This window comes from Manis javanica, chromosome X, assembly GCF_040802235.1.
Source record: "Manis javanica isolate MJ-LG chromosome X, MJ_LKY, whole genome shotgun sequence".
Classification (NCBI taxonomy): Eukaryota; Metazoa; Chordata; class Mammalia; order Pholidota; family Manidae; genus Manis; species Manis javanica.
This window is the reverse complement of record NC_133174.1, coordinates 33469721-33488634: the sequence shown is the minus strand read 5'-3', so window position 1 is coordinate 33488634 and position 18914 is coordinate 33469721. Positions and strand designations below refer to the sequence as shown.

Sequence of the window (18914 nt, the reverse complement as noted above, 5' to 3'; positions counted from 1 at the left end):
CCGACGTGCCGGGGTATCCTGGGCGCACCGCGACTGGCTCTGCTGCCCCCGCCCCGAACGTTCGGGCAGCCTCCGGGCGTGACAACACGCCCAGCGCCGGCGCGGCCAAGGCTTCCGCGCGTGCGCAGTGTCGTTCGCCCCGTGGTCTTCTGGGCCCAAGTAGGACATGGTGCTGTCAGAGTTGGCCGTGCGCCTCAACTGTGCCGAGTACAAGAACTGGGTGAAGGCGGGTCACTGCCTGCTGCTGTTGCGCGGCTGCCTGCAGGACTTCGTCGGCCGCGAGGTGCTCTCCTTCCACCGCGGCCTTCTCGCCGCCGCCCCCAGCCTGGGCCCCCGCGCCGCCTGCCGCAGCGGCTCGCGGTGTAGCCCACGCGCCCGCCAGGTGAGCACCTGGCCCCGGACCTTGCCCGTAGCCTCTCACCGCGTCCCCGAGTGCAGTGTCCCGTACCCTTTTGGGGCCGGGCCCACCGCAACGCTCAGGGCTTGCATGTCCAGCTACTGCCCCTTCCTCCCAGGCTCCTCCTCACCACCGCCCCTGTAGTTTCAGCCTCAGTGTCAGGTGTGCGCAGAGTGGAAACGGGAGATTTTGGAACATCACACCAACAGAAATGGGGACGTCCACTGGGGAAACTGCCGGCCGGGCCGGTGGCCCGTCGACGCCTGGGAGGTGGCCAAGGTAAGTATCTGCGGTCGGGAGGGTAAGAGGTGACCCACAGGTAGGGGTCACCTGGAGCCCGGGGCCTCATAAACAGGTGCAAAGAGGGGATTAGATGTTTGATCTAGGGTCTAGTGTCTAGGCAATTCAGGGCTGTTATGTTGGACCCAATCCCAGGTTAGTGAAATACAAGTTTTCTTCAACTTGTCTGTTTCCTGAAGACATTTGTGTTTGCTAGCCCTGCTTAGAAGCTATAGGAGAGAATTTAAGGAGAGATGCTGAGGCAAGATGTAGAGCCAGGATAATAAGCCCAGGCAGAGGGAGAAACATGTAAGGTGAGGGTAGGCTCCCTGAATAGTTCATTTTGGCTGTGGGGAGCCATGAGGATGGCAGAATAAGCCAAGGGAAGTTAGGGATAAAATAGGAGGGACTTTAAGTGTCCAACTAAGGAATAAAACTTTGGCATGGGGTGGACAGCCAGATAGGAGGAGACTCTTAGGCCTGTTTTCAGATCCTGGCAGTCTGATTTACTAGCTGGGCCAACTGGGGGGATTTTTTTGACCTTCTGATGTTTGCCAGAAGCCCAGTAGGGAGTGGGGAGGGGCACTCAAAGTCACCTGCTAACACAAATGAACTTTTTGGAGTCAGCGTACAGACTAGTTAGCAGCAGGCACAGGCTGGGCTCCTGGGAAGCAGGGATCAGAGTCCCAACCCAGCTGCTGTGATGTGACATTGGCCAGTTCTGTTCCCTAACTGCAACCATGAGGAAGTTGGGACTTCCCATACTTTTGGCTGTCTTGGACCAGTAAACCGACCCTCTTCCCCGTTTGTTGTTGTTGCTGTCATAGAATGCCAGCTTCTACTTTTGCCTAGAAAAGAAAAAAACTTGAAACTGTACCCTTTAATGTGACTGTCCCTCTCCTGTTTGGTTTCTGTTGCTGCTTTCATTTGTAATTCTCTTAAAGCCCTTGCCACCATTTTATGCCACCTTTCGTTGCTGTCACCTACCCACTTTCTAGTCTAACCCCCTGTTTATTTTCTCTCTCCAACCCCATCCTCCTTTTTTTCTCCCTTCTCCGAACTTGCCTGGCCCACCTGCAGCCCTCATGACACCATCATCTGCTTCTGCACAAGGGAAAAATCTCACAAGGGAGCTGACTGGTTTCACTTTCAGTTCTTGATCACAAGCCCCAGCAATCTGGCTGTGTCTCTATAGGCTCCTGTTCCTGGAGACAACTTTGCTGCCTTTTCCTGGCCAAGCTCCCTTTCCTCTACTGGCACTCCCAGCCACCAACTTTGCTCTTGCTTCCTGGAGTTGACTGATGGATGTCCCCCGATACACACTTCCTCATCCTTTTACCAGACCTACCAACCTGCCTCCATATACACCCTCTTCTTCCTTCTGTTACAAAAGGAGGAGGGGCGTCCCTCCTCTCACCACCCTGGCCCTCCACTTGTATGTTGGACCTTATTCCCTCTCACATGCCCAAGGACTTTGAGTCTTTAGCCATCCACTCTTCTTTCCTGCCAGCTTATTCCCATCACCATACAGATAATTTTACTATTGCCTTGATTTATTTAATATTTTAAAACAAGAAAGAAAAGACTAAACCTAGAGTTTCTATATGACCTAGCAGTCCCACTCCTAGGTATCCACCCACTGAAATGAAAACATACATCCACACAAAAACCCATGCACAAAAGTTCATAGCACTATTCACAATAGCCAAAAGGTAGAACCAACATACATGTCCATCAACCAGTGGGTGGATTAGCGAAGTGTGGTCTGTGCATACATTGGAATGTTATTTAGCCATAGAAAAGAATGAAGTACTGATAACATGCTACAATACTGGACGAACCATTACGCTAAGTGAAGGAAGCCAGTCATGTGGTATGATTCCATTTATTTGAAATGTCCAGAATAGGCAAATCTATAGAGACAAAAAGTAGATTTGTGATTGCCAGAGTGTGGGGGAGGGGAGGAGGGTGGTAGCTAATGGGTAGAGGGTTTCTTTTTGGGGTGATGAAAATGTTCTAAAATTGTGCTGATGGTTGCACAGCTCTGAATATATGAAAAACCACTGAACTGTACACTTAAAAAAGTTTTTTTAATTGGGGTGCATAACTGACACGTAACATTCTATATTAGTTGCAGTTGTACAGCATAATGATTCACCATTTGTGTAGAGTGAGGAATGATTAGCAGGCCCGTGGTTTAAATAGTAGATACTGCCTTTATGCTGATGGCTTCCAGATTTGTACCCCTAGCACTGTCCTCTCTTCAGAGCCCCAGATGCCCATATCCAACTATTGACTTGATACTCCTCTTCATTGCTTCCTGGGCACTTTGTCTTTACTTGTGAAGCAGGACTCTTCATGTCTACCCCCCAAACCTTCGCCCTTGTGCCACCACCAGCTACCTCTAATCATTCTTGCTTCATCTCTTCCGCTCTCACTACCCCTGTTGTTTGTACCTGCAAAATATTTCCAGAATCCTTCTCTGCATTTCTGTTTTGCAAACCGCTCCCTGTCCTGCCTGGGCTCCAGCTCCAGCCTCACACCTGGCCGCCTCTGCTGCTCAGGCTGCCTCTTGTTGGTCGTGCACACAGCGGGGTGTTCAGTCTTCACATGGGAAGTGGGTCGTTTTCTTCCCTTGCCTAAAACCCATGCCTGGCTTCCTGATGGCCTTAGAATAAGCTCCATACTCCTTTCCAGAGCCAGTAAGCCCCAGCACAATGTGGCCCCTGTTGACTTCTCTAACCTTGTCTCCTCCCACTCAATGACGAGACAGTAGAAGGTAGTGGGAAGCAGTAAGGTGTGTTATCTCCACTGCGCACATAGCATATGCAACATGGTGGTGTGCAATACAGTGTTTAAGAAATGATTTCAGTGGCATGGAGGCAGCAGGGCCTCCCTGTGGGCTTGTAGTTCTGAAAAAAGGGAATAATTACTAGAATAAAACTTAAACGTGGATGAGACAGGTTTATATTGGTGAGAAAATGCTGTACAGGACATACCTTGTAATTGAAGAGAAAAACTACCTTGTTTTGAGGCAAGTAAGGCCCCCGCTAACTTTGGGTTATCCTCTTGGCAACAGCCAAACTCAGCAACTTTTCTGAGTTTCATTGCGTTGCTTTACCTCTGATACATTAGTTAACTTATTTGTTAACATATGTTGCATCCATAGCAGACTTCTTTCAGAGGATCTGTAGGTCACTGACCATTAAAACATAGAAAGGCAGTGATGGCCCTGGCTACTGTACCTTTCGATAGGGCGCATTCATTGTATGCAAAATTCTTCTTAATCATGTGAGGGTCAAGTGGGTGTTTCTCCCACCATCAGGAAGAGCCCTGACTCCCCTTGGGGTGTGTTGGCACCCACCACTATTATGAGCAGCATGCTAGGAGGCATTGTGGTTGCTTACCTGATGAAATGTGTTTGTTCTCAAGGGAACAGGACTCAGAGTTCTTAATGGGAGTAATTTTTGGTATGTCATCCTTTCTAGTCTGTTGGCAAGAATGTATTCTTGAGCTTCTAGTTTGGTAAAGTTGTTGCATTCACATGTAAATTTGGAACTATTTCAGGGAAGAAATATATCCAAGCCTTGCTCTAACACCATTTTGGGGATCCATGCCATAAAATCCTACAAAAGGCAAGATCATTACAGAATGAGGCCCTTCTGATATATCTAATTCTGGGATGCCATTTTTATCTCCTATGTAAGGTCCTCTTCACCTTAAACTGGTAGCATAATTGCCAACACTTATGGCCCACTTATTAGCAAGTGACAGGCACCATGCAAGTGTTTTACCTGCATTAACTAATTCAATTCTCCCAACGTCCTTCAAGATAAAGGCGGCCAGGTCCTTCAGTTATCCCCCATTTACTGATGAGGAACCTAAGGTTAAGTTAACTTGCTCAAGGTCACACGGTTAGCAAGTGGCAGAGCTAGGATATGACCCCAGCCCTGTCACACTCCCAAACCCAGACCCCTGACTTTACACTACCATATTACTGAACTTCTCAACTCAGTTTAAAGTGTCTGTTTTGGAGGAACTATTATTTTAAAATTTTATATCTTCTTTAACAACTTAGCCACTGAAACCTAAGTTAGAAATAAAAAGGCTGCTTTCTTCCCATGCTTCCTGCTTATATACCATTAGAAAGGATAGAAAACCTGTTATGTCAAGTGTGTGTCTCTGATAGCAGAGGGACAGATAGAGCAACCCTTCGCTTATTGCCCTTGGCCAAGGCTTAGCTGTCATGCTGCTTCCTGACTTGTGTTTTGAACTCATGAAGCCTCAGTTAAGAGAATTTCTGTCATCATTTGGGAAACAGACAAATAACATTTGTTCCACTGGCTTCTAGAGTTGAAGGAGACTCAGGTACCCCTTGTGCTTCCCTGCTGTAGGCTTTTATGCCCCGAGGACTGGCAGATAAAGCAGGACCTGAGGAATGTGATGCAGTTGCTCTTTTAAGTCTCATCAACTCCTGTGATCACTTCGTGATTGATCGAAAGAAAGTCATAGAGGTAAGAGCTGTCATATTTCAGACCATATAATCAGAATCAGTCTGGGACAGTGCTGTGATGAACAGCCCAAAAACACACCCCATGATGCTAAAATGGCAGACAGATGTAGCACACAGTCTTGCCCCAAAACAGTGGTTGCAAAGAAAGTTAGACTTTAGTTCAAGGTTGGCATCACTAAGCAGGCTAATGAAGCTCATTATCACATATCTCCAGTGCAAATGGCTCTCAGGAGACTGACCCTGTAGGTCTCCCTAAGTGAAGTTTTCTGACAACTTGCTTGTCATCACTAAAATAGATGAACCTCAAATTTTTCTTCCTTGTTCTGCCATAAACAGAAGCAAAGTAATTTTCTGAGTTAAAAGAAATGCAGAACAGTGCATCATTCTTTCCATCATATGCCAGTGTTTGAATCCTGCCCTTCTAAATCTCATGGCTTAAACAGTTGCAAGACCAAGTTACATAGAATGGAAAGAAAATATAAAACACTAATGGACAAACAACATCAGAATAGTTGGCTATGCTTGTCAGATTTCCTCTGGGATTTAGACTTTCTGTTTCACCAGAGAACAGCTCTTACACATTTATTATTCTGATGGTCATTGAAAAAAATATATAGCATACCTGGATTATATATAATATGTAGAGAAAATGCATGTATATTTTGCTAGTATGCCAGCAGCTGAAAGGACTAAGAATACTTTTTTTGATCATCAGAAACAAAAACTATCATGGTATAAAGTTGACCCCTTGATATCTTTTAACCAAAAATGTGGAAGTCTTTATGTGAACTGTATATAAATATATGATTAGGCAGTATTCTTTATTACAAAATATAGGCAAAAGTTGATTTTCTTTTCATCATAGTTTCCACATCAAAAAACTGCCTTCTCCCAACTTTCTGGAGCTTGAGCAATACTGAAAATATATTTGCATTATTTGCTTCAGCCGATGGGGTATACTCAGAGCCAGTAGCCACTACTCTGGCTCTTTGGTAGGTGATTTTAAGTTAAGGGATTTGGAGGATTGTATAAGAGAGATCCTGCCCATCACAAGATTTCAAGAGCTAAGAATAGTAACAGGCTTTTTTTTTTGTTTATTACTGCAGTTAACTTATTATTCAAGTAGCAAGGGGTTGAACATCCCCACAAGCCTTGACAGCATGTACAGGCACATTTGTGGATTTTGTAATTAACAAAGCCTCTATCTTTCTGTAGGTGATTAAGTGTCGTAATGAGATCATGCACTCTTCAGAGATGAAAGTATCTTCTATGTGGCTTCAAGATTTTCAGACAAAGATCCAAAATTTTCTGAATGAATTCAAGAATATCCCAGAGATTGTGGCAATGTACTCCAGAATAGAACAGGTAAACATCATACTTGACCATTCTGGCATAAAGAACTAAGGGCAAAAAGCAACCACAGTCATACATTTAGACTTTGAGGTTTATTAGATTCAAATGAAATTTTGGAATGTAAGTGGGAAAAGCATGTTGATACAAAATCTAGAATTATGCTGGGCTGAGAGGCTTTTCTGTGGTCACAGTACATTATTAAAGTGGATCTAGTCAGTGATGTTTAATTATAAATCCTTTAAGTAACCCAATGGAGTATCTTTTCCATTCAGTCATTCATATATTTGTTTGGTAATCCAACAGCTCTTGACCTCTGACTGGGCTGTTCACATCCCTGAGGAAGATCAGCGAGATGGATGTCAATGTGAAACAGGAGGCTACCTGAGTGAGAGCCAAATAAATGAAATAGAAATGGAATTACTAAAGGAGAAACTTGAAGACATATATCTTCAAGCAAAAGACCAAGAGGTGTTGCCTGAAGAGGTAAAAAAAAAAAAAGTGTTATATCTTTTGTGTTTTTCTCTGCCACACCAAGGGGTTTGGACCTGATTCCCAAAAGCAGTAGGGAACCAACAGATGTTTGTAAAGAAGGAAGAGCAAGTGAAATAGATTAGATACAACTTTTAGAAAGTTAACTCTTAATGGCAGTTGGAGGTTGGTGACTAGCCCAGAGGCTCTTGCAGTCATGCGAGAAAGAGGATAGATCTAGAGGGTGCCTGATTCTGGAGGCATTGCCTGGGCAGAGCTGATAGCTGGTTAGATTACTTGGAGCGTGGCATGGTGCTGGAAGGAGGTGGAGGAGGAGGGCGTTAAGGGATCAACGAGGTTTCTACCTGAAGATACTACAAGCTAGTAGTGATGGTCTTAAGTCCTGATAGGGGGCACAAGAGAAATGAATTCCCTTTGTTACATGTAAAGTATAAAATAAAAGGAGCGGTAGTAGAATTGTATTCTAGTAAGGTTCCAAAATAGTCCCTATGCTAAAGGAGCTCACCAAACTGAATGAAGTATCTGGGTGAAGGTCAGAATGGTTAACATGGGCATATGGCCCAGTAAGGAGCATGGCTCGATCAATGAAATACACACCTTGTATTAAATAAACACACACTGTTTAATGAGGTAACCAGCAAAGTTACTCTCCTCAGAAAGGGAGGAATGGGGAGATGAAATGATTTGTCCAAGATCACCTGGTGATTAGAATTCTTATCCAGTAAGTGCTAGAATGAGTACCACTGGTTTTTGGATATGCCCACCCTTGCATACCATAGGTATTTGAAATGATGAATAAGACTGTTAAATGTTCTATTTTCTAAATCCATGTGTTTTATCTCGCTTTTTTTAAAAAAAAGCCATTAAAACCAGCCCCAGTTTTCTTTCGGCTGCTTCAGAAGCAGCAGAGAACAGAAGACACCTAGGAGATCCAGCTCAGAGCCCCTAAGTCATCAGTACTTCTGTCTTCTCTCCTGAGGGAGCTACAGTTCTTTTCCTGTTTGGGTAACAAAGAGCCAACTGCATCAGTAACAACACTCTCAAGCCAGGAGTCTATGTACATTGAGAGCTGGAAGGAAACCTGTCAGTCAGCATATCCTCTGCTTTACACATGAGCAGTGACCCCAAGGAGCAGGCATGGGTGCAGGGCCCCATAATGGTGTGTAAGGGCTGGCCAGAGCAGAGGTCTCTCTGCTCTGGCCCTGGGCCTTTCCACATGCTGCATTGCAGATCTTGTATCACCTGGGAACTAGCAACTGTACATTTTGAACCTTCATTTTCTCTGTTTTACAGAGAGGAAATTGGGGTTAATTGGTTTGTCCTCTGGGTCCCAACATCTCTAGATAGAGTTGCTAAATTCTTGTTTTTATGCTTTCTGTTCGGTAGACCACAGCATTTCTCTTGATATCTCAATTGATCGAAATGTAAGTTAGGATTGATTGGGATGTTATCTTTAAGAAGTTGAAGGGTGCTTTTCCATGATGTGTGGAATTGACCCCTTTTGAAAGTTTAGTACCATATGTGGTTGTCCATGTTCTTTAGGGTTAGTCTCCAAAGCCAGAGGATTTGATAAACCAAATTCCAGTGAATCTAAAATACCATCAATTGTAAGACACACTATTAATTCAGTTACCATTAAAGAAGGAAATAAATACTGCCAATTTATTGTCAGACTGTTGATGGTAAGATGCATAAAAATGTCAAAAAATATGCATGTAGGAATCAAATACAGTGGTTGTATTATGACCATGGGACTTTTTTGTGAATAATTAACAAAACCTGTTTCTGTGCTCATTAAAACAGTAGGGCTCGGGTTAAAAAGCCAAGTTAAAAAAAAATGGTTATGGTGGTAATTCAGTGTGACAGGTCTCGCAGATGCATCACGGAGCATGGGAGTGCCAAGAAGCACAGAGTAGAGAGAGCTTATCATCTCCATTCTTTTCTATTCTATTGATGAGCCTTAATGTTGTATAACATTATAACGAGGGGGTCCCATTAAAATACACTCGGCATGTATAACTGTGTGGTTGTAAAATGCGTTCTGCCTCCCAGCCAAATGGGAGCAGCAGCTGCTCACGCCCCTCTGGACTCGTGTGGAATGTGTCTGCCAGGGGCCCATCTGCAGCAGAATATTCAGCTGCCACCCAAGAACCCTTCACATAGTCCTGTTATGCTGACTTGTCAATCGCCCTATCCTCTGCTTGGTGCTGTTAGGATCGGGGGGTTTAAAAAGTCAGCTAAAGAATGTTAAGCACAGTAAGTGGCTATAACACATGTAAAGAATTTGCACATTTTTTAAAACCATTACTGATTTCTTAAACCCTGGTGAGAGACCCTCCTCCACAGAGACCCATAGGCAAACTCAGGCAGATGGGCAGTGACTAAATGTACTCGAGGCAGAGGAGGAAGGATCACAATCGCCCTTCATTTGTTCTATCCCAGAAATATTTACTGAGCAAGTGGCTCCTATGTGCCAGGCACAGTTCTAGAAGCTTGGTATGCATCAGTGAACAAAACCAAGATCACTGCAGGGGGAGACCGATGGTAAACAGTCTGCATAGGCAGTAAATGATGTGGTGTGTTAGAAGGAGCATGGGGGAATCGGTACTAGCAGAGTGGGGCGAGTGTCAGGTTGCAATAGGGTGTTCAGGGTAGCCTCACTGAGAAGGTGAGACTTAGCAATAGCTTGGAAAAGATGAGGATTGGCCATGTGCACATCTGGAGCAAGAGCATTCAGGCCGAGGGCACAGCAAGTTGAGCCAGGCAGCTGGACTGGGGTGAGAGCAAGAAAAATGGGTGATTTGGTGAGAAAAGGGAAGGCGGAGCCAGCAGGTCACATCAGGCCCGTGAGCCATCAGAAGAACCTAAGCTCTTTCTCTAGCCATGGCAGCCATAGGATAGAAGCAGGAGACCTGGTAGGAGGCTGCTGCCATGATCAGGTAAGAGAGGTGGTGGTTCAGACTCTAGGAGGAAGGATAGAGGTGGTGAGGAGGTGGGAGATACAGTCTGTGACAGGAAGAGAGAGAATCATCAAAGACAAGGCCAAGAGTTTTGGCTTACCTGCCTGAAGAGGGGCTCAGCATCTTTTGCCTAGAAAAGGGCATGGCACATAGCAGACTGACTTTCAATAACCATTTGTTAAATGAATGGAGGAAAGAAGGAATGTACCAGACACAATGCTAATGCTTTTAGTAGCTTATTTCCAATCCTTGCAAGAATCCTAGGTGATGTTATCATCTTTTATTTGCATGTATAGAAGTAAGCTCAGAGAGGTCAAGTGTCTTGCCCAGAGTCAACACAGCTGGTTAAGTGACAAAGCTGGGCTTCAAAATCCAAATCTGACTTCATTCCATAATTTTTCTGGTACTTTCGGTTTTTCCATCTCTAATTCCTCTTCCTCCTTTGCATATATACATGCATAAGCCTTCCCCATTTTTAATAATTAAGACTTCTTTTGACTCTTTCTCCCCTCCAAGCTAAAATAATTGCCCCTCTTAAGCACATTTCAAGGGCAGAGAGGGTCAGGAGGTGACAGCAGAAAGGATCACAGCTCCCAAGCCATCAGATGAAAAGGAACGGGAGGGAGGACCCCACTCCATCTTAGAGCATGAGTGTGAGGCAGAGACCTAGCCAGCAGGGTCATGGGCATCTGATGGGAACCACAGGAAGGCCCCTGGGGTGCACCTAGGTCACTAGACTCAGGCAGTAAGCACTGACAGTGCCATCCCCCCCTCACTAATGTACACCATGAATAATGCAATTAGTATAATCGTCATTTGATGTTTTTATGGTGTCCAGATTTATTATTTAAAGCCTAGGCGTCTTTCTGGAGCTATAGGCTTATTTCCATCTGTGCAATGAACAGCTCCAGCTGAAGGGCATGCCCCATCTACTTACCTATCTGGAGAACTCCAGTCATCTTCAGCTCCTCCCTGGCCTTCCCTGCCCCCTGTTCATCCTGGCCACAAGTGGCAGCCTCTCCTCCCCGCCCAACCGTGGCAGCCATCCTCCAGCATCTGGCTCTTTCATTCACTTACATCACACTACCCTGAGGGCCCGCCTAGGTTCCCTCCGAAACCCTCTGCATCAGAATCAATTATGTAATTGGCTTAAGAACCACTACTCTGCTAGGCTAAGGTACCCCATTGCTTTCCTTCCTTAGATGTAGGTCATCTTGACTTAGCATGGAGTGGGGGTCCCCCATTTAAAAAGTTGACCACACCCCCAAATTTGGGTATATCATGTGCAATAAGCACAGTGACCAGTGAGGGTATCCTGGGATAAGCCTAGAGAAAACACTTCCATGGTACTATTCTGAGAGTATTTTTATTAGTTTAAATGTCAGGAAGGATGTTACTTGTGGGAGTTTAAATTGGCATAACTGCTATGATGGCAGTTTGGCAAAATCTGTTAACATTAAAACTGAAAACTCTGTCAGAATTAAAACTGCATTCCGCTTCTAAAAACAGATCCTACAAATAGCTTGTCACTTATGCAAAATGACACATGTACCAGGTTAGTTCCTGCAGCATTATTTCTCTTAGCAGAAGGATTGAAATAATATGTTAAAATATGAAACATCCATAACCTAAATACTATTCAGCTATTTTTTAAGAATTGGGGCCACTTTTTATAATCTAATATAGAAAAAAATAAGTTGAAAAGTGGTGTCTAGCTTGTTGTCATTCGTGTTTTTAAAAAAATGCGTTATGTGTCAGTTACACCTCAGTGAAGCTGAAATTTTTTTAAATGTCTATATATACACGTGCTCATATGTAAATGCATAATATCTCTGAAGGAAACGCAAGAAACTTCATTGTGGTCATCTCTGAGAGGAGCTGGGTCACTGGGAACAGGGTATGGAAGAGGACTGACTTTTTAGCTTGTAACCTTGTGTTCATTTGAATTTTGTACCTGTACATTTCTTTCATTAACTATATGTTTATTTTCTAAATATTCATAACAATAAATAGATTTATTCCATAGTAATAAATGTACAGGTACAAAATTCAGAATGAAAGAACTTTATATTTGTGAGTGTATGTATTTGTGTATATGTGTGTGTACATACATATGTATATATATTTACTAGTAATAAATGTGTGAGTACAAAATTCAAAATGAAAGGGCTTCATTTATTTTTATATATATGTGTTTACATGTATGTATGTGCGTGTGCATGTGTACATACATACAGCAATAATATATATCCCTTTCTTACAAAGGCAGGAAGTTTTAAAGCAGAAAAACTATTTTAAATTTGTTTCCAGTTTTATTAAGGTATACTTGACATACAGCACTACATAAGTTTAAGGTGTGCAGCATAATGACTTGACTTATGTATACTGTGAAATGATTACCACAGAAATTTAGTTAATATCCACCATCTCGTATAGATGCACCTAAGGGTGATGAGAACCCTTAGGATGTACTCTCTTAACAACTTTCATATATACCATACAGCAGTGTTAGCTATAGTCACCATGCTGTACATTACATCCCCAGTACTTACTTACCTTATAACTGTAAGTTTGTAGCTTTTGACCACCTTCCTCCAATCCCACCCCACCCTGACATCCAGCCCCCAGCTCTACTAACCACAAATCTGATCTCTTTTTCTTTGAGCTTGTTTTCTTGTTTTTGTTTTATTTTTGATTCCACATATAAATGAGATCATACAGTATTTATCTCTCTGTCTGACATCTCAGCATAATGCCCTCAAGGTCTATCCATGTTGTCACAAATGGCAGGATTTCCTTCCTTTTTTATGACTGACTAATAATATTCCATTGTGTGAATGTATCACAACTTCTTTATCTGTTCATCCATTGATAGACACTTAGGTTGCTTCCATGTCTTGACTATTGTAAATAATGCTGCTGTGAACATGGAGGGGTACAGATATCTCTTGGACATAGTGTTTTTGTTTCCTTCAGATATATTCCCAGAAGTAGGATTGCTAGAAACTATGGTACTCTATTTTTAGTTTTCTGAGGAGCCTCTATACTGTTTTCCGTAGTGGCTATACCAATTTACCTTCCCACCAACAGTGCACTAGGATTCCCCTTGCTCCACATCCTGGCCAGCATTTGTTATTTCTTGTCTTTTGGATAGTGGCCATTCTAACAGGTGTGAGGTGCCTACCTCATTGTGATGTTGATTTACATTCCCATGATGATTAATGATGTGGAGCATCTTTTCATGTGTTTGTTGGCCTTCTGTATGTCTTTGGAAAAATGTCTTTTCGGGTCCTCTGCCCATTTTTAGTTGGATTATTTGGAGTTTTTTGCTCTAGAATTATATGAGTTTTTTATGTATTCTGATATATTTTGGGTATTAACTCCTAAAAGCAAAAAAAAAAATTTGAGAAGACAAGCAAACATCCCTGTGTGTGGCCCCAGAGCCAGCAATTGGTGGTTACATGAACAGGAGGCCACACTCAAGAGTTAGTAAGTTTTTCATCTGAATTACAAATCTGCTAGAAAATTTTCTAAGCTGTACGTTGTATGGTGTCCTCTTGCAGATCTTAAATCAACTGGAAGTGGTGAAAGAATTTCTGAGAAACAATGAGGATCTTAGAAGTGGTCTTACAGAAGATATGCAGAAGCTAGACAGCCTCCGTCTACAGCATCAAAAACCAGATTCAAAGGAACCTGGGACACAGACACCTAAAGGGAAGGCCTGAGGTGAGTTCAGATATATGCTGTTAAATAAGGACAGAAGAGGCTCATGTCTTTGATGTCTATACTTTTATGTAAGGCCATAATGAACACTCAGTTTTGTCTAATCTGAAGTTTCCCAGTGTCCTTATATTTTGAAAGAAAGGCCATTGAGTTTTGTGCTTTCAAAAGTGATGGGGCTCACATCTGGGAAGTAATTGAACAGAAACTCCGTCAGCTTTGTTTAGTCGGACATACCTGAAGTGAGTGGTCTAGTCGTGAGTGAGTCAACTTCATAACATAATCAAAAAGTATGTCAGCCCTCTGGTGGTGCCGCTGGTGCCTGGCTTAGCTTCAGCATTAATAACCACTTGTTAATTTCCATAAGAAAAACTTATTAAATAACTGTTCAATATTTTACATTTTTTTCCTTCAAGTATAGAATATTAAATATTTTCTCTTATTTTAGGTGGCCCTTAGCAGTGATCAGGCATATTCTGTCAGAGCCAGCACAGCTTCCATCTGAGCCATCCTCTCCTGTGCATGAGGAAAAACTTACCGGAGTATGTACCCAAACAAAAAGGAATTTCTTCCTGAACTTTCCTTCAACTCTTGGGACTATTTTTTTATGTTCATAAGCTTGGTGTTTTGTGATCCGTACCAATCAAAAAATATTAGGTGCTCTTGTACCAAAACTTGCTGTCATCCAGGGTTTTTTGTTTTTTTCCTGTTTAAATGGCAGGATTCTTTTCTGTTCCTAAATTCCAGCTGCTTAGCATAAGACTGTGTTTGGCCAGGTCTGTGGAAGAAGTTCTCTGCCCACTGGCACACAACCTGCTTTCTTGAAGGTCTCATTCATGAGAATGTCCAAGGGGTGGGCTGTGATGTAAATGTTGAAATATAAATCCTTTCTTGGAAGAAGGCCAAAAAAAAATTGAGTGAAAGGGCGTTTTCTAGCCATTTCCAATTAGTGCAGAACTGTTACTACCCATTGCTGGTGGCCTGGGGAAGTAGGATAAGGAGGTGGGGCCGGGCTGGTCACTGGGAGCTACAGAACTGACTCCACTAACTGGGGGAGGGGCAGGGCGGGGGGCTGGGCCAGTTCCAAAAGCAGGGATGTCAGGGAAAGCTCCAAAGGTGTTGGCTTGTGGATGGCACTCTTGTAAAAAGTAAACTCCCACGGCAGTCAGAGCTCTGTCTGCTCAGCTGTATCCCAAGTGCTGAGCATGGGCCTAGCCCTGGGTGCTCTTTGAATATTTGTTGACTTAAAGGGTCAACTGATAGCTTAGGGTTTTTCACAGATACTTAGTTATACTATTAAATAAACCTGGTCCTTCATTACTAGATTATGAAATTTCAACATTCTTATGGAAATCAAAGACGTGATTTTATTTAAAGAAATTCACAAATTCATTCTTAACTCTGTTCTTTTACCCAAAAAGCCATCCACTGCTGACTTTGTCCTGCTTGTTTCCTGAACTGAGAAACCATTGTCCCATTGTGTGCAGTGGTTTTTGGGGTCGGACTCATCCTCAACTGTCCTCTACATCGGCTCCTTCCCAAAGCCAGTGGTACTTAATTGGGCCATGTTGCCTCTGGAGCTTCAGGCCCAGAATTGGCACGTCCCTCACTGCCTGGAGGAAGCACTTCCATCCTGAGCCCAAGCCATGCTCCCTGGCTTGCCTGGCCACCCATCAAGGATGTGATCTGTGCCGAATGGGTGGAGGGTAGGGTATATTTGGTGTATCTTTACATTAAAATCCATTTAATATAATTCTGTAAAACCTGGATGAATGCAGATGTGCCCATAACTTCCGGCTTTAATCTTTTCCATTACTCTTTGGTCTTTAATCTTGTATTTCCTTTCACTCTTCATTTCATGGCATTCCTTTAGAAGACTTCCCCCAAACCAAGAAATGTAATGAAATATTAACTAGCGTCTAGATAAAAGGTAAAAACTTGGGATCAAATTAAATCTTGATTCACTAACCAATTTAAGACCTGATTTTTAACTTCAGGAACTTTGAGGTTATGAACACTTTGATTTCATACCTCTTGTGTCTACTTAGCTCTTCCTTGTCTAGCCAACAAACATTTATCGAGTGTCAGCCACATGCTGTGCCAGGCACTGAAGCAGATGCAAACATGAGGATTTGTAAGGTATGGATGATGGTATCCACACTGTCATCTTACTGGATTTATTGTCTGCCTGATAAAGATACTCTTCAGAAAACATTATACTGGCAATATTTAATTACAGTGAAACTGGAGCAAAGAAAGGAAGACATGACCAGAGAGGGCTTTGAAGCAAATGGAGCCATACAGGACCTCTCTTCCACAGCTATGTGCATGTGGGCACAGGGTGTGCACAAACAGGTGTTCACAGCATTGGCAGCCAGCCATCAAGAGAAGACTGGTTAAATCAGCACATCCATGCTACAGAGTATTATGAAATTGTTAAAAGGAATGAGGTAATGCTGCAATGTAGTAATATGGCATGAGCTCTAAGACATGTTAAATAGAAAAGCAGAATGTTGAACAATGCATAGAATGCTGTAAAACTGTTTGTATTTTCAAATAATATTGGTCTGGAAAGTTGTGTGATTTTCCCCAGCTTTTTTGCTGTTAGCTCTGTGAAAGGAATTGGGGCTTGAAGTGGGGGTGGGGAGAGGTTAGAAGAAATCTAGCTTTTTTACTTTCTGTATACTGTCATGAAATTTTTACAACAAACATGCACTCCTGTATTTTGAAATGTTTAAAATTTTAAATTTCAAAATAGTAGACATGAACAATATAAATTCAAACTGCAAGACTTACAGGTCACATTTCCTGGAATACGTCCTAGCCTCCATATTTGTGGGGGGCAGCTCTACCTCCAGGGGCAAGTCAAGAGAAGCCCAGCAAGTGGTTGCCTGTTCTCTCAGAGTGCCTGGTTTTCATCCAGCATTATTATTTGCTCCCAGACTCTGCCTGAGACACAATTTGTGGTTCATAGTTTTGAAAGAATTAGAGAGAAAACAGGGTTTTAACATTATAGTTGCAAAGGTAATGTTCTTTGGGTTTTAGCCTGTGGTTTCCACAGAACTCCAAGGACCTAAGGAAAAAGAAATTAAACTCAGTACAGACGGTTCCCAACTTAGGATGGTTCAACTTTAGGATGGTGCGAGAGCAATGCCCATTTAGTAGAAACCATACTCCGAATTGGGATCTTTTCCCAGACTAGCCATATGTGGTCCAGTCCTCTCTCATGCTGCTGGGCAGGGCAGCAAGCCGCAGCTCCCAGTGAGCCACACGGTCACAAGGATCAACAAGCAATACACTTAACAACCATTCTGCTTTCACTTTCAGTAGAGCACTCAACAAATTCCATAGTATATCCAACACTTGTTCTAAAATAGGCTTTGTGTTAGATGATTTTGCCCAACTGTGGCTAATGTAAGTGTTCTGAGGTAGGCAGGCTAAGGTCTGTGATGTTTGATAGGTGTATTAAATGTGTTTTTTTTTATTAAGGTATCATTGATATACACTCTTATGAAGGTTTCACAAGAAAACCAATGTGGTTATTACATTCACCCTTATTATCGAGTACCCCCCCATACCCCATTAAATGCATTTTTTACTTAACAATGCTTTCAATTAACTGAAGTAACTCCATCTTCAGTTGAGAAAGATCTGTATAAAACTTGAATTCTGGGAAATAACAAAAGTGTGTCAGTAACAAAAACTGGCAAAATAGCTCTGCCAACTCAAAGGATATTATTATTGGCTTCATAAAGTAGTGGTAGAGGTATGTAAACAAGTTTAAAGTTAAATTGACAAAGCCAGAAAGGATTACATTAGAGACCTTTTGGATTAGGAAATACTTGTTACCTTAGTGATTTGAAAGGTTCATTTTTATTAAAAATTCATCACTCACATGGCTTTAAACCCTAATGTCCTAGGCAATAGAGGGCTAGACCTCTTAGTTGGGCAGGCATATTACAGATTAGATCCTATAACCTAACCCTATAAGTGGAGTGCTGTGTTAGAGTAGAGGTTTCTGTAAGGATTTTGTCCTCTAAATCATAAATGTAGAGTGATAGGAAATTATCAGCAAGGATTACTTCCTTTTTCCTTACTACCAGGTTAATTAGAAACCTACCTGCTCTGAAATGTCTTCAACAGACAAGTGACCTTTATGGAAATATAATATTTAAATTACAAAACACATTTTATAAAACAAATCTAAAAATATATTAATCTCTAGTCATGTAGTAATGAAGGGAAAAAATTCCTGTAAGGTTTTAATAAAAATCCTGATAGAAGGTTATTTCAGAACTTTAAGAACTGCTTTCTATTACTGTATTATAGTCTTAACTATCTAAACTATTAGGAGCTGCCTCTATCTTCCAAAGACTTCTTTCCTGCTTCTCAAACCCATCCCCTAGATGTATGCATGTTAGAATTGACCACAAAAACTAACTGAGCATTTTGTGACATTGCTTTGGGAAGGTTGGCAATGACCTTACATTGCTTCATTACTTCCTGCTGAGTTTAGAAAGGCATGAGAATTACTTCAGAACCATGTGTGGTAACCAGCCTCCAAGATGGTCCCCAACAATCCCTGCCCCCTGGTATTCCCACCCTTGTATTGTCCTCCCACAATGTATACCAGGGTTGGTCCATGTAACCAACGGAACACAGCTGAAGTAATGTTGTGTCACTTCCCAGATTAAGCTATAAAAGACTATGGCCCCCATCTTGGGCTTTCTCTCCCTTGGAACACCTTCTCTGGGGGAAGCCATGTCATGAGCAGCCTTATGGCCCGCATGACAAGGAACTAAGGCCTCCTGCAAATGTGTGAGTGAGCTTGGAAGTGGATCCTCAAGCCCTAGACAACTCTTCAGGGACTGCAGCCCCAGCAGACAGATGAGAGACCCTGAGCCAAAAGCACCCAGCTTAAGCACTCCCAGATTCCTGAACCTCAGAAATTGCACAATAGTATTTGTTGATTTAAACTAAGTTTTGGTGTGATTTGTTACACAGCAATAGGTAACTAATACACTATAGTTTTCCAGAGTTTGTTTTTTCCCTCTGCAGAATGTGAAATGCAGAAACTGCCTCCAAGAGGACTACCGCTTAGATGCCACAGAAGATAAAGGGGAATCTTCCAGAGTTCCCCTAATGTGCTTGTCTTATCCAAGATCTGATGTTTCCAGAATATCTTTCAGAGCATTGTTTTCAA

General features: G+C 42.5%; 1 protein-coding gene across 2 annotated transcripts; it reads left to right on the top strand.

Annotated features, from left to right (window-relative positions):
• The first annotated feature begins 114 nt into the window (after nucleotides 1–114).
• On the top strand, nucleotides 115–17317 carry CXHXorf38 (chromosome X CXorf38 homolog). Of its 2 annotated transcripts, XR_001854973.3 has the most exons (8): nucleotides 115–382; nucleotides 542–676; nucleotides 5071–5190; nucleotides 6405–6554; nucleotides 6846–7025; nucleotides 13555–13717; nucleotides 14160–14253; nucleotides 15951–17317. XR_001854973.3 is itself a non-coding variant. In XM_017672278.3 (7 exons), the coding sequence occupies exons 1-6, from the start codon at nucleotides 167–169 to the stop codon at nucleotides 13714–13716; spliced, it is 963 nt and encodes a 320-aa protein (XP_017527767.1). In that variant the 5' UTR covers nucleotides 115–166; the 3' UTR covers nucleotide 13717; nucleotides 14160–17317. The 2 variants fall into 2 exon arrangements, 1 of the variants encoding a protein (XP_017527767.1); XM_017672278.3 differs by having other exon boundaries at nucleotides 14160–17317.
• The last annotated feature ends 1597 nt before the right edge of the window (nucleotides 17318–18914 follow it).